At 42.7% G+C, this 22,414-nt stretch overlaps 1 protein-coding gene across 3 annotated transcripts in view; it reads right to left on the bottom strand.

The window, feature by feature from the left end:
• Nucleotides 1-22,414, bottom strand: part of golga4 (golgin A4) — a 246,147-nt gene that overhangs the window by 182,544 nt on the left and 41,189 nt on the right. For all 3 annotated transcript variants that reach the window (XM_072263075.1, XM_072263085.1, XM_072263094.1), the window contains 5 exons: nucleotides 13,707-13,784; nucleotides 10,427-10,747; nucleotides 10,056-10,103; nucleotides 8,558-8,614; nucleotides 7,941-8,039 (listed from right to left, as the gene is read on the bottom strand). In XM_072263075.1, the coding sequence (XP_072119176.1) occupies nucleotides 7,941-8,039; nucleotides 8,558-8,614; nucleotides 10,056-10,103; nucleotides 10,427-10,747; nucleotides 13,707-13,784 (603 nt within the window). The remainder of the gene's footprint in view (nucleotides 1-7,940; nucleotides 8,040-8,557; nucleotides 8,615-10,055; nucleotides 10,104-10,426; nucleotides 10,748-13,706; nucleotides 13,785-22,414) is intronic.

Raw genomic sequence — 22,414 nt, 5'->3', positions numbered from 1 at the left:
ACCAATACATATCCTCAATTTCTGTTGAATAACCTCATGGGCACATGGTTAAAGTCTGACAACACAAATATCTGTTGTCCTGTCCAAGACCGAAAGAAGCCGCAGAAGATCGTGAACAGGGCGCAACACATCACACAAACCAATCTTCCGTCCTTGGACTCACTTTACACCGCATGCTGTTGGAACAATACTACCAGGATAATCAAGGACATGACTCACCCAGCCAACACACTTTTCGTCCCTCTTCCTTCCACGAGAAGGCTCAGGAGCTTGAAGACTCATACGACCAGATTTGGGAAGAGCTTCTTTCCAACTGTGATAAGACTGCTGAACGGATCCTGACCAGGATCTGGGACGTACCCTCCAAATATCCGGACCTGCCTCTAGGTTTTTTCGCGCTACCTTACTTTCCATTTTTCTATTTTCTATTTATGATTTATAATTTAAATTTTTATATTTACTAATTTTTACTATTCTTAATTTTTAATATTTGTAATCCAGGGAGCAGGAAGCGCAGAATCAAATATTGCTGTGATGATTGTACGTTCTAGTATCAATTGTTTGGCGACAATAAGGTATAAAGTATCTACTCAATCTTCCAAACCTCTTCTGCTTGTTACAGAATACAAAAAGTAAAAAAAAATCAAACATGATTCTCCTTTTATAAATCCATGATCTGCAGATTCAACCCTATTCTATTATTTCTTCCTTTTTTACGGGCTAGTAACCTCAATAGTAAATTCTCATTTTCCTGACACTGACGCAAACCCAGCTGGTCTGTAGCAAGCTTTCAGTTTTCTGTGTTGCCAGCCCAAAATAGTACATCTAAATTTGCCGTCTTCCAAGTCCCAGAAAAATATTCCTGAAACTTAGGAACAGAATATTTCAGAGGTTCATATTTTTGTTACTTCTTTATTGAAGCCTTACCATCTGTTTAATATCTGTCAATAAATTATATCTATTTTCTTCAGACTTCCTTTTCTGAATTTTCTCAAATCTTCAGGATGAGTATATGTTTGGCCAACATTTTGGCCTTACTTGTAATTCACTGTTACAAGCAATGTTCTATAGATGCTAGCTCAGATAATGACAATTAAACCAAAGTTAAAATGCAGATATAGTCAATCTAAATTGTGGAACTAGATTATCAAGAATAAGAAACACAGCTACTGGAAGTGTAAGACTGCAAGAACAGCAGTGCAATTTTTCTCTTCCAACAGAAGCAACCTGATCTGCTGAGTATTTCCGGCCTTCTTCATTTCTAACTGCTTCTTTTCAGCATTCCTCCATTTGTGGTCCTCCAAGCAATTACATTTGAATTCATCAGAGGCTACAAGAAGCAATTGTGTCACCTGGTATTCATTTGGTCCTTCGTTTGCAACTTAAAACACATTTGATTTCTCCATTCTGTTGAAGATGTTACCTAATCTGCTGCAAACAACAGGAATTCTGCAGATGCTGGAAATTCAAGCAACACACATCAAAGTTGCTGGTGAACGCAGCAGGCCAGGCAGCATCTCTAGGAAGAGGTGCAGTCGACGTTTCAGGCCGACACCCTTCATCAGGACTAACTGAAGGAAGAGTGAGTAAGGGATTTGAAAGTTGGAGTGGGAGGGGGAGATCCAAAATGATAGGAGAAGACAGGAGGGGGAGGGATGGAGCCAAGAGCTGGACAGGTGATTGGCAAAAGGGGATACGAGAGGATCATGGGACAGGAGGTCCGGGAAGAAAGATGGGGGGTGGGGGGGGACCCAGAGGATGGGCAAGAGGTATATTCAGAGGGACAGAGGGAGAAAAAGGAGAGTGAGAGAAAGAATGTGTGCATAAAAATAAGTAACAGATGGGGTACGAGGGGGAGGTGGGGCCTTAGCGGAAGTTAGAGAAGTCGATGTTCATGCCATCAGGTTGGAGGCTACCCAGACGGAATATAAGGTGTTGTTCCTCCAACCTGAGTGTGGCTTCATCTTTACAGTAGAGGAGGCCATGGATAGACATGTCAGAATGGGAATGGGATGTGGAATTAAAATGTGTGGCCACTGGGAGATCCTGCTTTCTCTGGCAGACAGAGCGTAGATGTTCAGCAAAGCGGTCTCCCAGTCTGCGTCGGGTCTCGCCAATATATAAAAGGCCATTTTGGGAGCACCGGACGCAGTATATCATCCCAGTCGACTCACAGGTGAAGTGTTGCCTCACCTGGAAGGACTGTTTGAGGCCCTGAATGGCGGTAAGGGAGGAAGTGTAAGGGCATGTGTAGCACTTGTTCCGCTTACATGGATAAGTGCCAGGAGGGAGATCAGTGGGGAGGGATGGGGGGGGACGAATGGACAAGGGAGCTGCGTAGGGAGCGATCCCTGCGGAATGCAGAGAGAGGGGGGGAGGGAAAGATGTACTTAGTGGTGGGATCCCGTTGGAGGTGGCGGAAGTTACGGAGAATAATATGTTGGACCCGGAGGCTGGTGGGGTGGTAGGTGAGGACCAGGGAAACCCTATTCCTAGTGGGGTGGCGGGAGGATGGAGTGAGAGATGTACGTGAAATGGGGGAGATGCATTTAAGAGCAGAGTTGATAGTGGAGGAAGGGAAGCCCCTTTCCTTAAAAAAAGAAGACATCTCCCTCGTCCTAGAATGAAAAGCCTCATCCTGAGAGCAGATGCAATGGAGACGGAGGAATTGCAAGAAGGGGATGGCATTTTTGCAAGAGACAGGGTGAGAAGAGGAATAGTCCAGATAGCTGTGAGAGTCAGTAGGCTTATAGTAGACATCAGTGGATAAGCTGTCTCCAGAGACAGACAGAAAGATCTAGAAAGGGGAGGGAGGTGTCGGAAATGGACCAGGTAAACTTGAGGGCAGGGTGAAAGTTGGAGGCAAAGTTAATAAAGTCAACAAGTTCTGCATGCGTGCAGGAAGCAGCACCAATGCAGTCGTCGATGTAGCGAAGGAAAAGTGGGGGACAGATACCAGAATAGGCACGGAACATAGATTGTTCCACAAAGCCAACAAAAAGGCAGGCATAGCTAGGACCCATACGGGTGCTCATAGCTACACCTTTAGTTTGGAGGAAGTGGGAGGAGCCAAAGGAGAAATTATTAAGAGTAAGGACTAATTCCGCTAGATGGAGCAGAGTGGTGGTAGAGGGGAACTGATTAGGTCTGGAAACTGATTAGTTCCCTGGCCCCCACCGCTTTATTTTCACCATGGATGTCCAGTCCTTATATACTTCCATCCCCCATCAGGATGGTCTCAAAGCTCTATGCTTCTTTTTGGATTCCAGACCTAATCAGTTCCCCTCTACCACCACTCTGCTCCGTCTAGCGGAATTAGTCCTTATTCTTAATAATTTCTCCTTTGGCTCCTCCCACTTCCTCCAAACTAAAGGTGTAGCTATAGGCACCCGTATGGGTCCTAGCTATGCCTGCCTTTTTGTTGGCTTTGTGGAACAATCTATGTTCCGTGCCTATTCTGGTATCTGTCCCCCACTTTTCCTTTGCTACATCGACAACTGCATTGGCGCTGCTTCCTGCACGCATGCAGAACTCGTTGACTTTATTAACTTTGCCTCCAACTTTCACCCTGCCCTCAAGTTTACCTGGTCCATTTCCGACACCTCCCTCCCCTTTCTAGATCTTTCTGTCTCTGTCTCTGGAGACAGCTTATCCACTGATGTCTACTATAAGCCTACTGACTCTCACAGCTATCTGGACTATTCCTCTTCTCACCCTGTCTCTTGCAAAAACGCCATCCCCTTCTCACAATTCCTCCGTCTCCGCCACATCTGCTCTCAGGATGAGGCTTTTCATTCTAAGACGACGGACATGTCTTCCTTTTTTAAAGAAAGGGGCTTCTCTTCCTCCACTATCAACTCTGCTCTTAAACGCATCTCCCCCATTTCACATACATCTGCTCTCACTCCATCCTCCCGCCACCCCACTAGGAATAGGGTTCCCCTGGTCCTCACCTACCACCCCACTAGCCTCCGGGTCCAACATATTATTCTCCGTAACTTCCGCCACCTCCAACGGGATCCCACCACTAAGCACATCTTTCCCTCCCCGCCTCTCTCTGCATTCCGCAGGGATCACTCCCTACGCAACTCCCTTGTCCATTCGTCCCCCCCATCCCTCCCCTCTGATCTCCCTCCTGGCACTTATCCATGTAAGCGGAACAAGTGCTACACATGCCCTTACACTTCCTCCCTTACCACCATTCAGGGCCCCAAACAGTCCTTCCAGGTGAGGCAACACTTCACCTGTGAGTCGACTGGGGTGATATACTGCGTCCGGTGCTCCCGATGTGGCCTTTTATATATTGGCGAGACCCGACGCAGGCTGGGAGACCGCTTTGCTGAACATCTACGCTCTGTCCGCCAGAGAAAGCAGGATCTCCCAGTAGCCACACATTTTAATTCCACATCCCATTCCCATTCTGACATGTCTATCCACGGCCTCCTCTACTGTAAAGATGAAGCCATACTCAGGTTGGAGGAAAAACACCTTATATTCCGTCTGGGTAGCCTCCAACCTGATGGCATGAACATCCACTTCTCTAACTTCCGCTAAGGCCCCACCTCCCCCTCGTACCCCATCTGTTACTTATTTTTATGCACACATTCTTTCTCTCACTCTCCTTTTTCTCCCTCTATCCCTCTGAATATACCTCTTACCCATCCTCTGGGTCCCCCCCCACCCCCCGTCTTTCTTCCCGGACCTCCTGTCCCATGATCCTCTCGTATCCCCTTTTGCCAATCACCTGTCCAACTCTTGGCTCCATCCCTCCCCCTCCTGTCTTCTCCTATCATTTTGGATCTCCCCCTCCCCCTTTCAAATCCCTTACTCACTCTTCCTTCAGTTAGTCCTGACGAAGGGTCTCGGCCTGAAACGTCGACTGCACCTCTTCCTACAGATGCTGCCTGGCCTGCTGCGTTCACCAGCAACTTTGATGTGTGTTACCTAATCTGCTGAGCACGTTTCCACTAAAGCAATAATGACCAAAGAAATATCTGATTACCAGGCACAGTTTTCTGTTAAACTAAGTAGTTTACTTTACTAACAAAAGGTTACAATGCAATCACAAATCAAAATCAACATTTCTACATTATCTATCATAACTTGTTACTTCATGTCTAAGAACATTCTATCAGAAAAATATTATACAACCCTGACTAATCTGATGAAAATCCCAGTTCAAGAGTTATTTATGGACATGCAGTTTATTCCCTAGCATGATTGTTCTTTCGATACTAGTATATTTAAGAAATCTTAAATTGTTAAATTTCAAATTATTTTAACATCAAGGCTGCAGCCATGTTCATATACACAGTCCTCTGAAAGTAGAATACAGGTAGACAGGGTGGTGAAGAAAACTTTTGGCATGCTGGCCTTCATCAGCCAAGGCTCTGAGAATACAAGTTCCAAAGGCAACATTCTGACAGGCTGCATCACTGTCTGGTATAGTGGGGCTACTGCATAGGACCGAAAGAAGCAGCAGTGGGTTGTAAAATTAGTCGCCTCCATCTTGGGTACTAGCCTACAAAGTCATGGGTGTACAGAGAGTAAAGTGGGGGCCTTAGGACAAGCCCTGGAGGGCTCCTGTGTTGAGGGTCAGAGGTGAGGGAGCCAGTGATCTGACAGGAAGTCCAGGATCCAACTGCACAAGGGAGGGTGAAGGCCAAGGTCTTTGAGCTTCTTGTAAAGCCGAGAGGGAATTATGGTGTTGAATGCTGAACTGTAGTCCAAGGACACCATTCTCACATAAGCATCCCTCTTCTCCAGGTGTGTAAGGACGGTGTGTAGAGCTGTGGTTATTGTGTCATCTGTCGATCAGTTGTCTCGATAGGCAAATTATAGGGGGTCTAGTGTGGGTGGCAGCACACTCAGACGAAGTCCTTGACCAGCCTCTCAAAACATTTGCTAATTATTGAGGTGTGTGCGACAGGGCGCCAATCATTCAGACACGTTACCTCGGTCTTTTTAGGTACAGGGACAGTGGTGGATGTTTTGAAGCAGGAGGGCACTCTACACTGGGAGAGGGAGAGATTAACAATGTCTGCAAACACACCAGCCAGTTGTGCCGCACATATCCTGAGTACCCGCCCTGGGATACCATCCAGTCCCGCAGCCTTGTGACTGTCCACTCGTTGGAAACACCTGTGTACTTCAGCCTCAGAGATGACCAAGGTGTAGGTACATCAACGACTCTCCTCAGGGGCTCAGTGTAGGTGACATTGAACAGAGTGTGAAAAAGATTTAGCTAATCTGGGAGAGAGACAGTGATGTTGGCAGCACCAATGCATTTAGCTTTGAAGTCGGCGATAGTGTGCAGACTTTACCATAAACTGCATGTGTCTGGATCTTGTCCCTGTATTTTCATTTCGCTGCTTTGATGATTTTGCATAGATCGTAGCTGTATTTCTTAAGTTCCTGGTGGTTACTGGTGGCCAAAGTTCTGTCTCGCTCAGTGGGTGCAGCGCGCTCAGAACTGCTGATCCAGGGCTTCTGTTTTGGAAAGACCCTGACCGATTTTTGGGAGACAAATGTCCTCGATGCACTTCTGGATGGAGCTCAAGACCCCTTCCGTGAACTCAGAGACACTCACATCACGAAAGACATTCCAGTTGACATCATCAAAGCAGTCTTGTAGCATGGAGACTGATTGGGTGGACCAACAGCGGACAGTTTTAATTATGGCCGCCTCTTGTTTCAGCTTCTGCCCGTACACAGGCAGAAGCAGGATGAAGGAGCGGTCAGACTTCCCAAGCGGTGGACAGAGGAGCGCCTTGTAAGCATTGTGGAAAGGAGAGTAGCAGTGGACAAGTATGCTATCTCCCTGTGTGCGCACCTGGATGTGTTGACAAAACTTCAGAGAGACTTTAGTCAGCGACGCTCGATTAAAGTCTCTGGTGATGATGAAAGCCGCCTCCGGGTTACATTCTTCTGTGTGCTGATGGTCTCGTACAGTTCCTTGAGCCAGGTCAGTATCAGCCCGCCGTGGAATGTACACAGCTGAGATAATTACAGCAGTGAACTCTCTTGGCAGCCAGAAAGGTCTGCACAGCAGCATCAGGCACTCCAGATCCAGGGAACAAAATGATTTGAGGGCATGCACATTCTGGGGTTTGCACCAAGCATTATTGACCATGAAGTGTACGCCACCTCCTTTACCCTTCCCAGAGAGGTTTTTTTGACCTGTCCACCCAGAACAGGAAGAACCCAGAGGGCTCGATGGCATGGTCCAGTATCTCCTCCCTCATCCAGGTCTCCACAAAGTACTCCGGCCCTTCTCCCTCACCTCCGGCGCGACTTCCGAGGTTGTGACAGTGCAATAAATGAGCCTCCTATGGATCACGTAAGCAGGAGTCCCCAGTGTAGAAAAGGTGGCACATTGTGGGTAAGTGCCATCTTCCTGATGTTCAGAAGAGTCGGTTGATCATATCTGATGTGACTATCAGCTTCTTGAACAAGAAATGTGAAGGAAATTGCAGAAATTAAGAGTACACTGTAAAATTATTACGGAGCTCGCAACATGACTCCCATACGCAGTGCCATCTTGGCAAAAGGAAAGTCAACTGGCCGTTGGAAACTGCCCCTAGAGGGTAGGTACGTGGTAGAATTTACTCAGCCAAGAAATTGGATAAATGTAGGATTTGTTAACAATTGGTGGTTGGCACTCAGATAGGTGGAAAGGTACACGGTGTTCAGGAAGCAGTGAGACTTTTCTCTTAAATAATGGGTTTATGTGGTCGCTGTCTGTTGTATTAACAAACTCTGCCATTGAATGGAATCATGGCAAAATCAGACCCAGAACTCACTTCCCACTAACAAGCTCAAATACAGGACATCAAAATTACACAACTGAAAGTGGAACAGTATAATCACTCGCCTGCATTGCAATCTGTTTAGTTACCATCTAGCCAATTATGAATACATGTACCAATTATGCCTTCTACCTGTGTCTGCAGAACACCAATAAATTGATCTTTCTCCTCCAGAGCTGCTTCAAATTCATCCTGAATGTGCTTCTTTGCCTGCTGAATCATCTGTAGCTCCTGTGAAATTTACAGACAAGAATTGTTGAAAGTTGACATTAACCTCATGAGAACCCTCCCCCAAGCAAGTTTAACGAGTAGGTAAAAAAAAAATCACCCAACACCCTGCCATGACCCATGTCCAGATTACTTATAAAGCGCCAGCAGTGTTATACTGTTTACTTTTTAAACGTGCTATAAATGCACCTTATGCTAAATGTCAAGTCTTCTGGAATATATTTAAGGGTCATTCATTTCAGGTGGATTTTAAAAGGAATTGATTTTTTCCAAAGGCCTTTCTTATTTTCTATCCCAGACAAATGAATCATTCGCAAAAGCACTGAACATATTCAAGATAAGGACTGACAGATATTCAAACTACTAAGTGAAGAGAGCATGGCTGATGGCAAGGTTTGGTCATTCATGATCTTATTGTGTAGCAGACTTAAAATGGATCTCCAAACAGAAGTTTAACAAAACCACAAACAAACAATAAACATGAAAGAATAAAAAATAAATTTGAAGAATGTAGGTCTCACCTCACGTAATTCACCAATCCTACGCAGGGCTTTATCTTGACCCTGACTCAGAACTACCTTAAAATTTGGGTAGAAATATTATAACATCAATAAACAGTTAATGAATTAACTTTTCCACAAATTGAAATTAAGTTGTACTTCTATTGCTAGTTCAATTTCAACATTCTTGTTTATAGATTGCTAACTGTTTAATATTAAGAAAAATATTTATATATGATAGTGATAGTGAATATTTCAAACAACAGTCAAATTCTGACAATCTGGTAGCTCTGGGACTTTTGAAGCACCAAGCAAACTTACACTCAGTGACCACTTTATTAGGTTCACGTGCTATTAATGCAAATATCTCATCAGCAAATCATGCGGTACCTAATAAAGTGTCCACTGAGTGTATTTTCTAAACTATTGGACATTACCCACATTAATACACAAACAAACATTTTTCACACTTTTTATATGAATTAACAGAGTGGTACATTAATGTCCCTAGTAATACTGGTGAATTTAAAGGGAGTATATAGGCATTCCAGGCCTTGGCCTCAGCCAGAAGCCTATTCATGTTCCTGACACTTGATGCTTCAGGCCACAACAGCAGCCCTGACAACACACCTAGCCCACAGACAGGAATCTGATCTCATCTGCATTCTATATCCCTAGTCAACATGATGTAATTGCGACTAAGAGAGACTTTCTGAATTTCCAAACGGTCAGACAGTCAGATGCCAGAATGTCAGACTTCTTCCACATGTAAAAGTTAATGATAATGCTGTTAAAACTGCCACTTTGGAGCATCCCTTGCACTACAGCTTCAGAAGGATATAAATATTAAACTAAGTGGTGTTTTAGTGTTGGCCAAGATTGCGGACAATTTGAAGACAGGTGGTGGGGCAGGTAGTGTTGAGGAAGCAGGAAGTCTGCAGAAGGACAGACAGATTGGGAGATGGGTAAAGAAGTGGTTGACGGAATACAGTGTAGGGAAGTGTATGGTCATGCACTTTAGTAGGAGGAATAAAGGCACAGACTATTTTCTAAATAGGGAGCAAATTCAGAAATCGGAGGTGCAAAGTGACTTGGAAGCTCTCATGCATGATTCTGTAAAGGTTAGTTTGTAGGTTGAGTCAGTGGTAAGGAAGGCAAATGCAATGTTAGTATCCATTTCGAGAGGACTAGAACATAAAAACAAGGATGTAATACTGAGACTTTATAAGCCATTGGTCAGACCACACTTGGAGTACTGTGAGCAGTTTTGGGCCTCTTCTAAGGAAATATGTGCTGGCATTGCAAAGGGTCCAGGAGGTTCCTTAAAATTATCCCAGAAATTTATACACATTTCTACACATTTGTGAAGAACAGGAGAATGTCTTGAGTGTGGGTCGGACTTATCAGGGATAAAAAGAGTACATGCAGGAAGCTCTGAATTTACTTTGAATCATTAGTTTGCTGACTTGACCCATTTGCTTTTCTCTTACAAGTTATTGCAGCTGGCATCTTCACTTACCTGCATTTTCTCTTTGTCTCTCTGTAAAGTTCGATATGCAGTAACTAGCTGAAAAAAAAATCCAAATTGTCATGAAATGCTCGCCTTCAATATTCTATTCTGAATATCTTTACTTCCAAGTATATTTCAGCAGCATGTTATTGCAAATATTTGATTTGCCAGTTAGAAGATATTCATTTTTCTATAAACATTTCCAAAATAACGACACTAAGCCAGGTAAAGAAAGAGAAAGAGAACTGAAGAAATGTTCAGCCAAATAGATTGCAATGAACACCTTTAACAAAGACACAAGGAAAAGGCAGAGGACTGGGTTTGAAGCTCTAAAAAAAAAATCAGAAATCTGTCAAGTGCATAATTTCAACCACAACTACCTCTGAATATTTCGATCTATAATTGGCCAAACTCCGCTCAATCCGACGAAACTGGTTGGAAGATAGATCCTTACTGATGCTCTCAAAGGTGCCTGCATTATCTTCTGTCTCACTTTCAATATCTGATGATGGATCAAAGATGGCACCAGAAGACTGAACATCTAAATCAATCCGATTAAGTGACTCTCTTGAAGCAGTTCGTACAAGTGAGTCTTTTGAAGGCGATGAGAAAAGTGATTCTTTGGAAGAGGCTCGAAATAAAGACTCCATGGAGGGAACACGAAGTTGAAGTATCTGGGCAAAAGACTGCATCTCGGTTTTCTACAAAAAAAAACATTGAATTACTTTTGAATCATTTAGATGAAGTCTCAAAAGAAAATGTGTTCAAGTAAATGTCAAGCATTTCCTTATTTTGAAATGCCAGTGAGCATTGATCGGTTTCGGGACCAGCACGGTAATGTAGCAGCGTAAATCTATTACAGCGCCAATGACCCGGGTTCAGTTCCACCACTGTCTAAGGAGTTTGCACATTCTCCATGATCATGTGGGTTTCCTTCAGCTGTTTCAGTTTCCTCCCACATTCAAAAGATGTACAGTTTAATAGGTTAATTGATCACATAGGTGTAACTGGGTGGTGGAAGGTTGTTGGGTTGATGTTACTGTGCTGCATCACTAAATAAAATAAAGCAGAATTAAGAGACCAAATGTTAGATCATGAGTTATGGCCCAAGAAAAGGATGACTGGAGTCACTTAGCACTATCGTGCAGAGTGTTTATTAAGTGCATCAAAATTCAAACTTACAATAATTAGCAAAAAGAGTGAAAAGAAAACTGCCAATATTTACAAAAAGACATGTACCAGAAAATACAATACTATTTGTCCTGTGTGAACTGCTGGAAGCCCGATGTGTCTCTCTCTCCCTGCAACTAACAGCAATCCGCCAATTTTTAGACACTGGGATATACCATCTTTAATCACCCACAAAGTTAATTGAAGGACCCTTTATAAGAAAATACCGGAGGAAGACGTTGAAGTGTGCACATTTGATGCAACAACAGCAGAATGACAAGCCAATGTTTGCGCGGAGTGTGTGCGTGTAGGGTGAAATGTGCATGCATGTGCAAAATCCGCACGTGTACGGCATGTGCTCACTGAGCACTCTCAATCACACCAAACAAATGTTAATACTATTCTATAACCCAAGAAGTCAATCATAGATTTACTAAACTATCACCAGTTTTGATTCAAAGAACAGAGTGCAAAGAAAAGAAAGTGGAGATCATGTTTGAAGTAGCAAGTGAGAAATCGACATTTTGCAGGGTGGAAGCCATTTGAAAAAAAAATTATCAGAAGTTAGTTTTATCTGAGCCATCAAAAAGGGAGTTTAAGCCAAGTGGCCATTCTGTGAGTGGCCAGTGTTAGGATAGCCAGGCTTTGGCTCAACGGGCCAAAGCAGGCGAGAGCAGGTGAAGGCTAAAGATGCTGAGTCTTTAGGAGTCAGTTTGTTGATTGTAGAACTTAAGCTTAAGAAGGTAGAGCCTAAGTTATAACAAGTGTATGCAGGATGGTAGTTAAGGCAGTGGAATGCTCTTCTTCTAAGATATGGGACTGCAGGGGACTAAATGGATCCCCTGATGACTACATCTGCTGGAATTGCACCCAACTTCAGTTCTGAATGACAAGGTCAAGACTGTGGCTGTGAAAAAGACGCCAGGATGGTGTGTTGCCTCATGGGTGCCAGGGTCCCAGATGTCTCAGAACGTCTGCAGAATATTCTCAAGAGGGAGGATGTAGTGTACATTAGTCCCAATGATATAGGGAGAAAAGGGGAAGAGGTCCTGTGCAGTGAGTATAAGGAGTTAGGGAAAAGGCTGAAGAGCATGACCTCCAAAGTAGTAATCTCTGAATGACTTCCAATGCCACATGCTAGTCAGGGCATAAATAGTATGATGGTACAGATGAATAAGTTTGCTGAGGATCTAGTACAGGGGCAGGGTTTCAGATTTCGGAATCACTGGGATCTCCTCTGGGGAAGACACGAACTGTAAAAAAAAAAGGAGACAGGTACAACTGAATCCAAGGGGGACCAATATCTAAGGCAGTCCTATGCTGAGTTCAGCACTGACTGGCAACTCCTGCGATGCCATCTGCGTATCTGCCCATGCCATTCCTTTGCATTCATCTACTGCACGGGAAGGGGAGCCTGCTGCGTGGGCAACAACTTGCTCTCTGTATCGTACTGCCCTGGCTTGTGCATCACATAGACAGCAAGAGTGCAATACCCATTGTCAACCCCACCAATGGAAGGCATCTCCTGTCTCAGCAGCACTTATGGAGACAAAACCAAAAGTCCATGTCACAGGAGAATGATCTTTCATCAGCACAAGGAAAAGAATGAGAACATGGATCTAAAATCTGTGATAGTGTTGTTTTCTAATGGGAAGTTGTGACTGGGGGTATACCACAAGCTCAGTAATGGGACCTTTGCTTGACGCACATGAATGGCTTGGATGTGGAAGTAAGAAGAATAACTGGCATGTTTGCAAATGGTACAAAAATTGATGGCATCAGAAACAGAGGAAGCTTGTATAAGGCTACAGTATGATCCAGTTCGGATGAACAGTTGTGAGCAGAGTAATTGTACTTGGAATTTAATCCTGATTAATGAGAAGTGATGCATTTTAGGAGGGCAACAATAGCACAGCATATGCAGTAAGTGAAAGGGCCCCGGGGAGTGCTGATTAATAGATAGTCCTTGGGTCCAAATCTGAAAATGGGGCCACCACATGGGATGGGTGATGACAAAGAGATATGGGATGCTTGCCTTCGTTAGCTGTGCCACAGACAGGAATGTCTAAAACAAAAGGGCATAGATTGAAGATGAGAGGTAGGAAGTTTAGAGGGGATTCAAGGCATTTTTTTTCTGTTCCACACAGAAAGTGATTGGAATCTGAAATTGCCTGAATTGGAGGTGGAGGCAATGACTCTCACAGCATTTAATCATTTGATTCTCCAAAATATCAACGTGATTTTCCCATCTACCTGTATATTGAAATTGCCCAAGACTGTTGAATCGCCTCAAAGTCTACACCAGCAATGGGCAAACATTAGCTCATTCCCTGCTCTCAACTCTGGACCGCGCTGCCTCGATTCAGCCGCAACTGTCATGCACCTTCAAGACTTCAGTTCACATCACAAAAATGCCACAATTTATGGCCATCACAAAACTTGATTGATGAATTAAGTTAATCAATGAATTAATTGCTATAAAAGTCTCACCTGGACAGCTGCTGAACCATCACCATTCAAATTATCTATGCCCTTTGGAGAACTCAGATGATCTGTCTTTTGTGCATTCTGCAATATATAATCAATTAGTAATGCATATAAGTTCCATTTTGCTCTGTCAAAACTGAAACAAATAGCATTTATTTCAACTCCATTTCCCAGGGTCACAAAATGAGATTAATATTTTAAAAAGCAACTAATTGTTCAGTTGGGTAGAACATTTCAAGATTGTTTGACCCAACGTTTAAGCAAAACTTAATTATAAGTAGCTCACAGCTTTTAAATGCAAGGATATACAATGCCTTTTTCTAAATGAAATCCAATAAACAAAATGTGAAGACGAAAAAAAATCGTCCACTTTGGCTGCTCTCAGCCAAATTAAATTCTTCACTTTCATAAGTCAACACAAAACCATATTTATTGTGGAGATTATGCTCTACTGCACAAAGGACAAAAGTGAGCAGTAACCTTGAAGGAATGAAATAAATTCAGCACTTACTTTTTGTTAATTGACAAAGCTAAAGTTAATTTACAGATGAAATTTTGGGCCAATATTGTTAATACTGGCCAAGGTAATACTGAATAACTATTTTCAAACTTAAGCTGACAGGTAAGTTCAATAGTAAAAGTATTCCATAACCACTGAAGGATTTTCCCATCTAATTGTAATGTAGGTGACAATTGCAATTCACTGCTTTTTGTTGCAATAGCACTTGCAGCAAATGCAATTGGCAATTTGTTGAAAAAGGTAAAAATACAGATAGTATGAATACTTTTACAGCCAAACCTTGAAGCAGACTCATCTTTTATTTTGATCATGAATAAAACCTGAGGAGCACACACTTCCAAAATTTATAAACGTTTATAATTACCAAGTGATCTACAAAGCAGTTTTTTTTTACAAAAACAACAAAGTTGAGGGAGAAAGAAATTTAAGATTAAGGCACTTCAGTGAACTTCCTGCAATTGGTGTTCTGGATTAGAAGTGGAAAAGGTGCTCAGCTTCAAGTTCCTGGGTGTCAACATCTTTGAAGATCTATCCTGGGCCCAACATATCGATGCAGTTACAAACGAGGCACAACGGTGGCTACATTTCATTAGGAATTTGAAGAGACTTGATATATCACTAAAGACTCCTGCATATTTCTACAGATGTACCATGGAGTGCATTTTAACCGGTTGCATCACTGTCTGGTATGGAGCGGCCACCACACGCTCAGAAAAAGCTGCAGGAAGTTGTAAACTCAGCCAACTCCATCATAGGCACTATTCTCTCCAGCATCCAGGATGCCTTTCGAAAGGATTGAGAAGATTTGGCATGTCAACAAATACACTCAAAAACTTCCACAGTTGTACCATGGAGAGCATTTTGACAAGCTGCATCACTGTCTGGTATGGAGGGGCTACTTCACAAGACCGAAAGAAGCTGCAGAAGGTTAGAAATCTAGTCAGCTCCATCTTAGGTACTAGCTTACAAAGTATCCAGGACACCTTCAGGGAGCGGTGTCTCAGAAAGGCAACGTCTATTATTAAAGACCTCCAGCACCCAGGGCATGCCCTTTACTCACTGTTACCATCAGGAAGGAGGTACAGAAGCCCGAAGGCACACACTCAGCGATTCAGGAACAGCTTCTTCCCCTCTGCCACCCGATTCCTAAATGGACATTGAACCTTTGGATACTACCTCACTTTTTTAAAAATATACAGTATTTCTATTTTTGCACATTTTTTAAAATCTATTCAATATATACAACTGATTTACTTGTTTATCATTTTTTAAATTTTTATTTATTATTTTTTTCTCTGCTAGATTATGTATTGCATTAAACTGCTGTTGCTAAGTTAAAAAATTTCACGTCACATGCCGGTGATAATAAACTTGATTCTGATTCTCAAAAAGGCAGCATCCATCATTAGAAATCCCCATCACCCAGGACATGCCCTCTTCTCATTGTTATTATCAAGGAAATGATACAGGAGCCTGAAGACACACACTCAACATTTCAGAAACAGCTATTTCCCCTCTGCCATCAGAACTTCTGAATGGACAATGAACCCATGAACATTACCTCAGTATTTTCCCCTCTCTTTTTACACTACGTATTTAATTTTCTTTTTATATATACTTCTTATTGTAATTTTGTTTATTATTATGCATTGCAATGTACTGCTGCTGCAAAGCAACACATGACAATAGACAATAGGTGCAGGAGTAAGCCATCTGGCCCTTCAAGCCAGCACCGCCATTCACTGTGATCATGGCTGATCATCCACTATCAGTACCCAGTTCCTGCCTTATCCCCATAACCTTTGATTCTGCTATCTTTAAGAGCTCTATCCATCTCTTTCTTGAAAATATCCAGAGACTTGGCCTCCACTGCCTTCTGGGGCACAGCACTCCACATATCCACCACTCTCTGGGTGAAAAAGTTTTTCCTCAACTCCGTTCTAAATAACCTACCCCTTATTCTTAAACTGTGACCTCTGGTTCTGGACTCACCCATCAGCAGGAACATGCTTCCTGCCTCCAGCGTGTCCAATCCCTTAATAATCTTATATGTTTCAATAAGATCCCCTCTCAGCCTTCTAAATTCCAGAGTATACAAGCCCAGTCACTCCAATCTTTCGACATATGACAGTCCTGCCATCCCAGGAATTAACCTTGTGAACCTACGCTGCACTCCCTCAATAGCAAGAATGTCCTTCCTCAAATTTGGAGACCAAAACTGCACACAAAACTCCAGGTGTGGTCACACCAGGGCCCTGTACAGCTGCAGAAGGACGTCTTTGCTCTTATACTCAATTCCCCTTGTTATAAAGGCCAGCATGCCATTAGCTTTCTTCACTGCCTGCTGTACTTGCATGCTTGCTTTCAGTGACTGATGTACAAGAACACCTAGATCTCGTTGCGCTTCCCCTTTTCCTAACTCGACTCAACTTAGATAATAATCTGCCTTCCTGTTCTTACCACCAAAGTGGATAACCTCACATATATCTACATTAAACTGCATCTGTCAAGCATCTGCCCACTCACCCAGCCTGTCCAAGTCACCCTGCATTCTCATAACATCCTCCTCACATTTCACACTGCCACCCAGCTTTGTGTCATCTGCATATTTGCTAATGTTACTTTTAATTCCCTCATCTAAATCATTAATATATATTGTAAATAGCTGCGGTCCCAGCACTGAACCCTGCGGTTCCCCACTGGTCACCGCCTGCCATTCCGAAAGGGACCCGTTAATTGCTACTCTTTGTTTTCTGTCGGCCAGCCAATTTTCAATCCATGTCAGTACTCTCCTCCCAATACCATGTGCCCTAATTTTGCCCACTAATCTCCTATGTGGAACTTTATCAAAGGCTTTCTGAAAGTCCAGGTACACTACATCCACTGACTCTCCTTTGTCCATTTTCATAGTTACATCCTCAAAAAATTCCAGAAGATTAGTTAAGCACGATTTCCCCTTCGTAAATCCATGCTGACTCAGACCAATCCTGTTACTACTATCCAGATGTGTCATAATTTCATCTTTTATGATTGACTCCAGCATCTTTCCCACCACTGACGTCAGGCTAACCGGTCTATATAATTCCCTGTTTTCTCTCTTCCTCCCTTGAAGAGAGGGACAACATTAGCCACCCTCCAATCCACGGGAACTGATCCTGAATCTATAGAACATTGGAAAATGATTACCAATGCATCCACGATTTCTAAAGCCACCTCCTTAAGTACCCTGGGATGCAGACCATCAGGTTCTGGGGACTTATCAGCCTTCAGACCCAACAGCCTATCCAACACCATTTCCTGCCTAATATAAATTTCCTTCAATTCATCCATTACCCTAGGTCCTTTGGCCACTATTACATCTGGGAGATTGTTTGTGTCTTCCCTAGTGAAGACAGATCCAAAGTACCTGTTCAACTCGTCTGCCATTTCCTTGTTCCCCATAATAAATTCACCCGCTTCTGTCTTCAAGGGCCCAATTTTGGTCTTAATTATTTTTTTTCCTTTTCACATACCTAAAGAAGCTTTTACTATCCTCCTTTATATTCTTGGCTAGTTTACCTTCATACCTCATTTTTTCTCCGCATATTACCTTTTTAGTTATCTTCTGTTGCTCTTTAAAAGTTTTCCAATCCTCCAGCTTCCCACTCATCTTTGCTATGTTATACTTCTTCTCTTTTATCTTTATACTGCCCTTTACTTCCCTTATCAGCCACGACCTCCACTTACTCCCTTTAGGATCTTTCTTCCTCTTTGGAATGAACTGATCCTGCACCTTCTGCATTATTCCCAGAAATACCTGCCATTGTTGTTCCACTGTCATCCCTGCTAGGGTATTGTTCCATTAAACTTTGACCAGCTCCTCCCTCATAGCTCCGTGGTTCCCTTTGTTCAACTGTAATACTGACACTTCCGAGTTTCCCTTCTCCCTCTCATTTTGTAGATTAAAACTTATCATATTATGGTCACTACCTCCTAATGGCTCCTTTACCTCGAGGTCCCTGATCAAATCCGGTTCATTGTACAAAACTAAATCTAGAATTGTATTCTCTCTGGTAGGCTCCAGTACACGCTGTTCCAAGAATCCATCTCGAAGGCACTCCACAAACTCCCTTTCTTGGGGTCCAGCACCAACGTGATTCTTCCAGTCTACCTGCATGTTGAAATCCCCCATAACAACAGTAGCATTACCTTTGCTACATGCCAATTTTAACTCTTGATTCAACTTACACCCTACATCCAGACTACTGTTTGGGGGCCTGTAGATAACTCCCATTAGGGTCTTTCTACCCTTAGAATTTCTCAGTTCTATCCATACTGACTCTACGTCTCCTGATTCTATGTCCCCCCTCGCAAGGGACTGAACATCATTCCTCATCAACAGAGCCACCCCACCCCCTCTGCCCATCAGTCTGTCCTTTCAATATGACATATACCCTTGAATATTCATTTCCCAGGCCCTGTCCACTTGAAGCCATGTCTCTGATATTCCCACAACATCATACTTTCACAATGTATGCCAGTGATATTAAATCTGATTCTGATTATTCAAAATTGACCAACTGGTATTCTGATTACACAGGGCTGATAATCTGATCAATTATAAGACCATAAGACAAGGGAGCAGAATTAGGCCATCAGGCCCATCGAGTCTGTTCCACCATTCAATCATAGGTGATCCTTTTTTTTTCCATCTCCTCCTCAATGCCAGTTCCCAGCCTTAGCACCCAGGCATGCCCTTTTCTCACTGTTACCATCAGGTAGGAGATACAGAAGCCTGAAGGCACACACTCAGCGATTCAGGAACAGCTTCTTCCCCTCTGCCATCCGATTCCTAAATGGACATTGAACCCTTGGACACTAACTTACTTTTTTTTATATAAGGTAGTATTTCTGTTTTTTTATGGTTTTTTAATCTATACAATATACATATACTGTAATTAATTTGCTTATTTGTTTTATTTAGTTTTTTTCTCTTCTAGATTATGTATTGCATTGAACTGCTGCTGCTGCTAAGTTAACAACTTTCACGTCACATGCCAGTGATAATAAACCCGATTCTGATTCTCCCCGTAGCCTTTGATGCCATGTCCAATCAAGAACCTATCAACCTCTGCCTTAAATACACCCAACAACCTGGCCTCCACAGTTGCATATGACAACAAATTCCACAAATTCACAACCCTTTGGCTAAATTATGATTAACCCTTGGTATTAATGTTTAACCACAACTATATATGGCTTCACTTAACAGTTGATTGAGCTTTTTCCAGACTGGATCTGTAAATAGTACTCTCAAGCAGGAGAAAATGGTTTGCTGAAGAATATGAACTTATAGTTGCAGAAACATACAAAATAGCAAGAGATGATTCCATCCACTGTGCTTCTATTAGCTTGAGAAACACCAGATTATCTTAAAGCCAACTCTTATCCTCATCTTTAAATATCTAACTTTATTTTACAAAATTTAGACATCAGGTTTCACTACCTCTTCAGGACTGGCTTCCTCTTTCTTATTTTCAATAAACTATAATCATAACTTATATACCCAAGCCCACCTCTGAGCAATTAACCCAAAGCAGGTCCCCAGACAATGACACCAACCATCTTCTGTCTGACTAACCTCCAGCCCCTAATCACATTTTGCATCCCATCAAAGAGCCAAATTTTGTCTCCATACTTCCCCCAAAACTTTGCATCTTACTTCTATATTGACAAGTCTCTGTTCCTCAACAAGCTATCTGCTGGAAAAACTATTAATTTTTTTTTAAATTTCCTTCAGTCCCCACTTACAGTTCTTGATAAGGAAATAAGTTCCTTCAAGGAAAACATCTCATCAACTGAAAATGTGTAAATCAACAGTGTATTTCCTATTGCTATTAACATAAAAGTTCTGTTTAGTTATGCATTGAAAGTTAGTAACACTTAAAGATATCAACGCAGATACCTGAAATAAATGCATTTTATATAACATATCTGAGAATAAAAAACATCTCATGCACTTATGTATGTTTTCTAAGTAGTCCCTAATTGACAGAAATTATCTCGAAGGGTCTTGCTCAAATGGATATATCCACTTGTGGGAGAATCCACAATCTGGAGTCACTGTCTCAAGATTAGGGTTGACCCAAATCCTCTGATGACTCAGCAATAGCTGAATGTATAAAGGGAGGACCGGAGAATGACTACAGGGACCCAGTGGAGCACTTCATCAAATGCTGCAAGCTGATTCATCTGCAGCTCAACATCAGTAAGACAAAGGAGATGGTGACAGACTTTAGGAAGACTAAGCCTGCACTGCTTCCTGTACTATTGATGGTGAGGACATGGATGTGGTGAGGACCTACAAGTACCTCAGGGTGTACCTGGATGACAGAATTGAGTGGAGCACCAACACAGAGGCTGCATACAAGAAGAGCCAGATTTGCCTCTACTTGCTGAGGAGACTGAGTATGCAAGCCTCTCCTTCACATGTGTTACCAGTCTGTTATCACCAGTACAAACTTCTATGCGGTGGTGTGCTGGGGCAATGGCATCAATACAGGTGATGCCAACAGGCTCAAAAAACTGATTAGAAAGGCTGGCTCTGTTATAGGAGTCAAATTAGACACATTGGAAGCTGTGGTAGAACAAAGAACCCTACGGAAAATCCTGGAAATTCTGGACAATGTTTCTCACCCTCTGCATGCCAGCTTGACTGAACAGAGGAGCACTTTTAGTAATAGACTAAGACAACTGTGCTGCTCGAAAGAATGCTATATGAGGTCATTCTTACCCTCAGCCATTAGGCTCTAAAATGAGTCAACCTATAGCCGGGGAAATGATGACCACCCCCCTTCCCCCCCCAAGACTGTTTTTGGTAACTTACTTTTTATTCTTTCTTCTTCTCTTCTAATATTTATATCTGTGCACTTGTAATGCTACTGTGACACTCTAATTTCCTTTGGGATCAATAAAGTACCTATCTATTTAAATAACAAGGTAAACAAATTTGAGGAAGAAGTCAGGATTGGGGGTTTTGTGAACCACAAGGAAGGCTATCAAAGCTTGCAGTGTGATCTTGACCAGCTCAAATGGGTAGATGGAACTTAATGCAAACAACATTGCACTTTGGGAGGACAAACCAGGGCAAGAGTTACACAGTGAATGGAGGGGCACTGAGGTGTGCGGTAGAACAAAGGGACTGGGGAATACAGATCCATAGTTCCTTGAATGTGGCACCACGGGTAGGTTGGGTCTTAAGAACTTTTGGCACAATGACCTCATAAATCATGAGGATAGGAGGAGAAAGGATGAGAGCCGGTTAGATCAGGGGAGAAAGAAAACAAAAATAATTGGGCAAAGAGGTGGAGTGGAACTTTGAAAATTTAACGTTTATGCCACCAGACTGAAGACAACCTACACAGAATCAGAGGTGATGTTCCTCTAATTTTGTTTGGCCATTATCTAGCAGTGAAGGAGACTGTGGACAAACATGACTGGGTGGGTATGGGATGTGAAGTTGAAATAGCTGGCCACTGGGCGATCCTGGCTGGCAGAGCAGAAAGTGAAAAAGTGCAGTCTCCGACCTACAGCAGAGGATTAGGGAAACTGGTGGGCTGGTTTTGCCCAGCTGCTATGGGGATGCAGGCATCTTGTGCCATATGGAAACTTGGTCCACAACCGCATTTCCAACTTGTCTGATTATGAACAGTACACTGGAATGAAACCCTGCCATAACTTGAAGAGGCCCTTTACGTCTGCAGACAGATATGCCACGGATCTCAGCAGAAGATCATTTTGATTAATCGATTAAGCCAATGAGCAGAAGTGTTGCAAAAAGGATAGAATAGACTACATTTTGTAAAGTCCAAAAAGATCTATGGATAATGTAGCTGTATGATCAAAATGATGATGTGTAGAAAACAAACAAAAATGCAATGAAACAGAAGATATGCAAATTGTCCCACAGCTCGATTTGGGATGCCTAGTTTTTCTGCACACTTTACCTCAGGAAGAATATATAGGGTTGCAATCATAATCTCATGAGGTCATCTATCCCCCTCCTTTACTCCAGGGAAAACAAACTCAGATCACCCAATCAAGTCCCCAATCCAGACAATGTCCTCTGAATCACCTCTGCATTCTTTCCAGTGCAATTACATCCTTCCTGTAATGTGGCAACCACAACTGCACACAAAACTCCAATTGTGGC

This window comes from Mobula birostris, chromosome 1, assembly GCF_030028105.1.
Source record: "Mobula birostris isolate sMobBir1 chromosome 1, sMobBir1.hap1, whole genome shotgun sequence".
NCBI classification, from domain to species: Eukaryota; Metazoa; Chordata; class Chondrichthyes; order Myliobatiformes; family Myliobatidae; genus Mobula; species Mobula birostris.
Note: the sequence above shows the minus strand (reverse complement) of the source record. Positions and strands in the feature narration are given on the sequence as shown.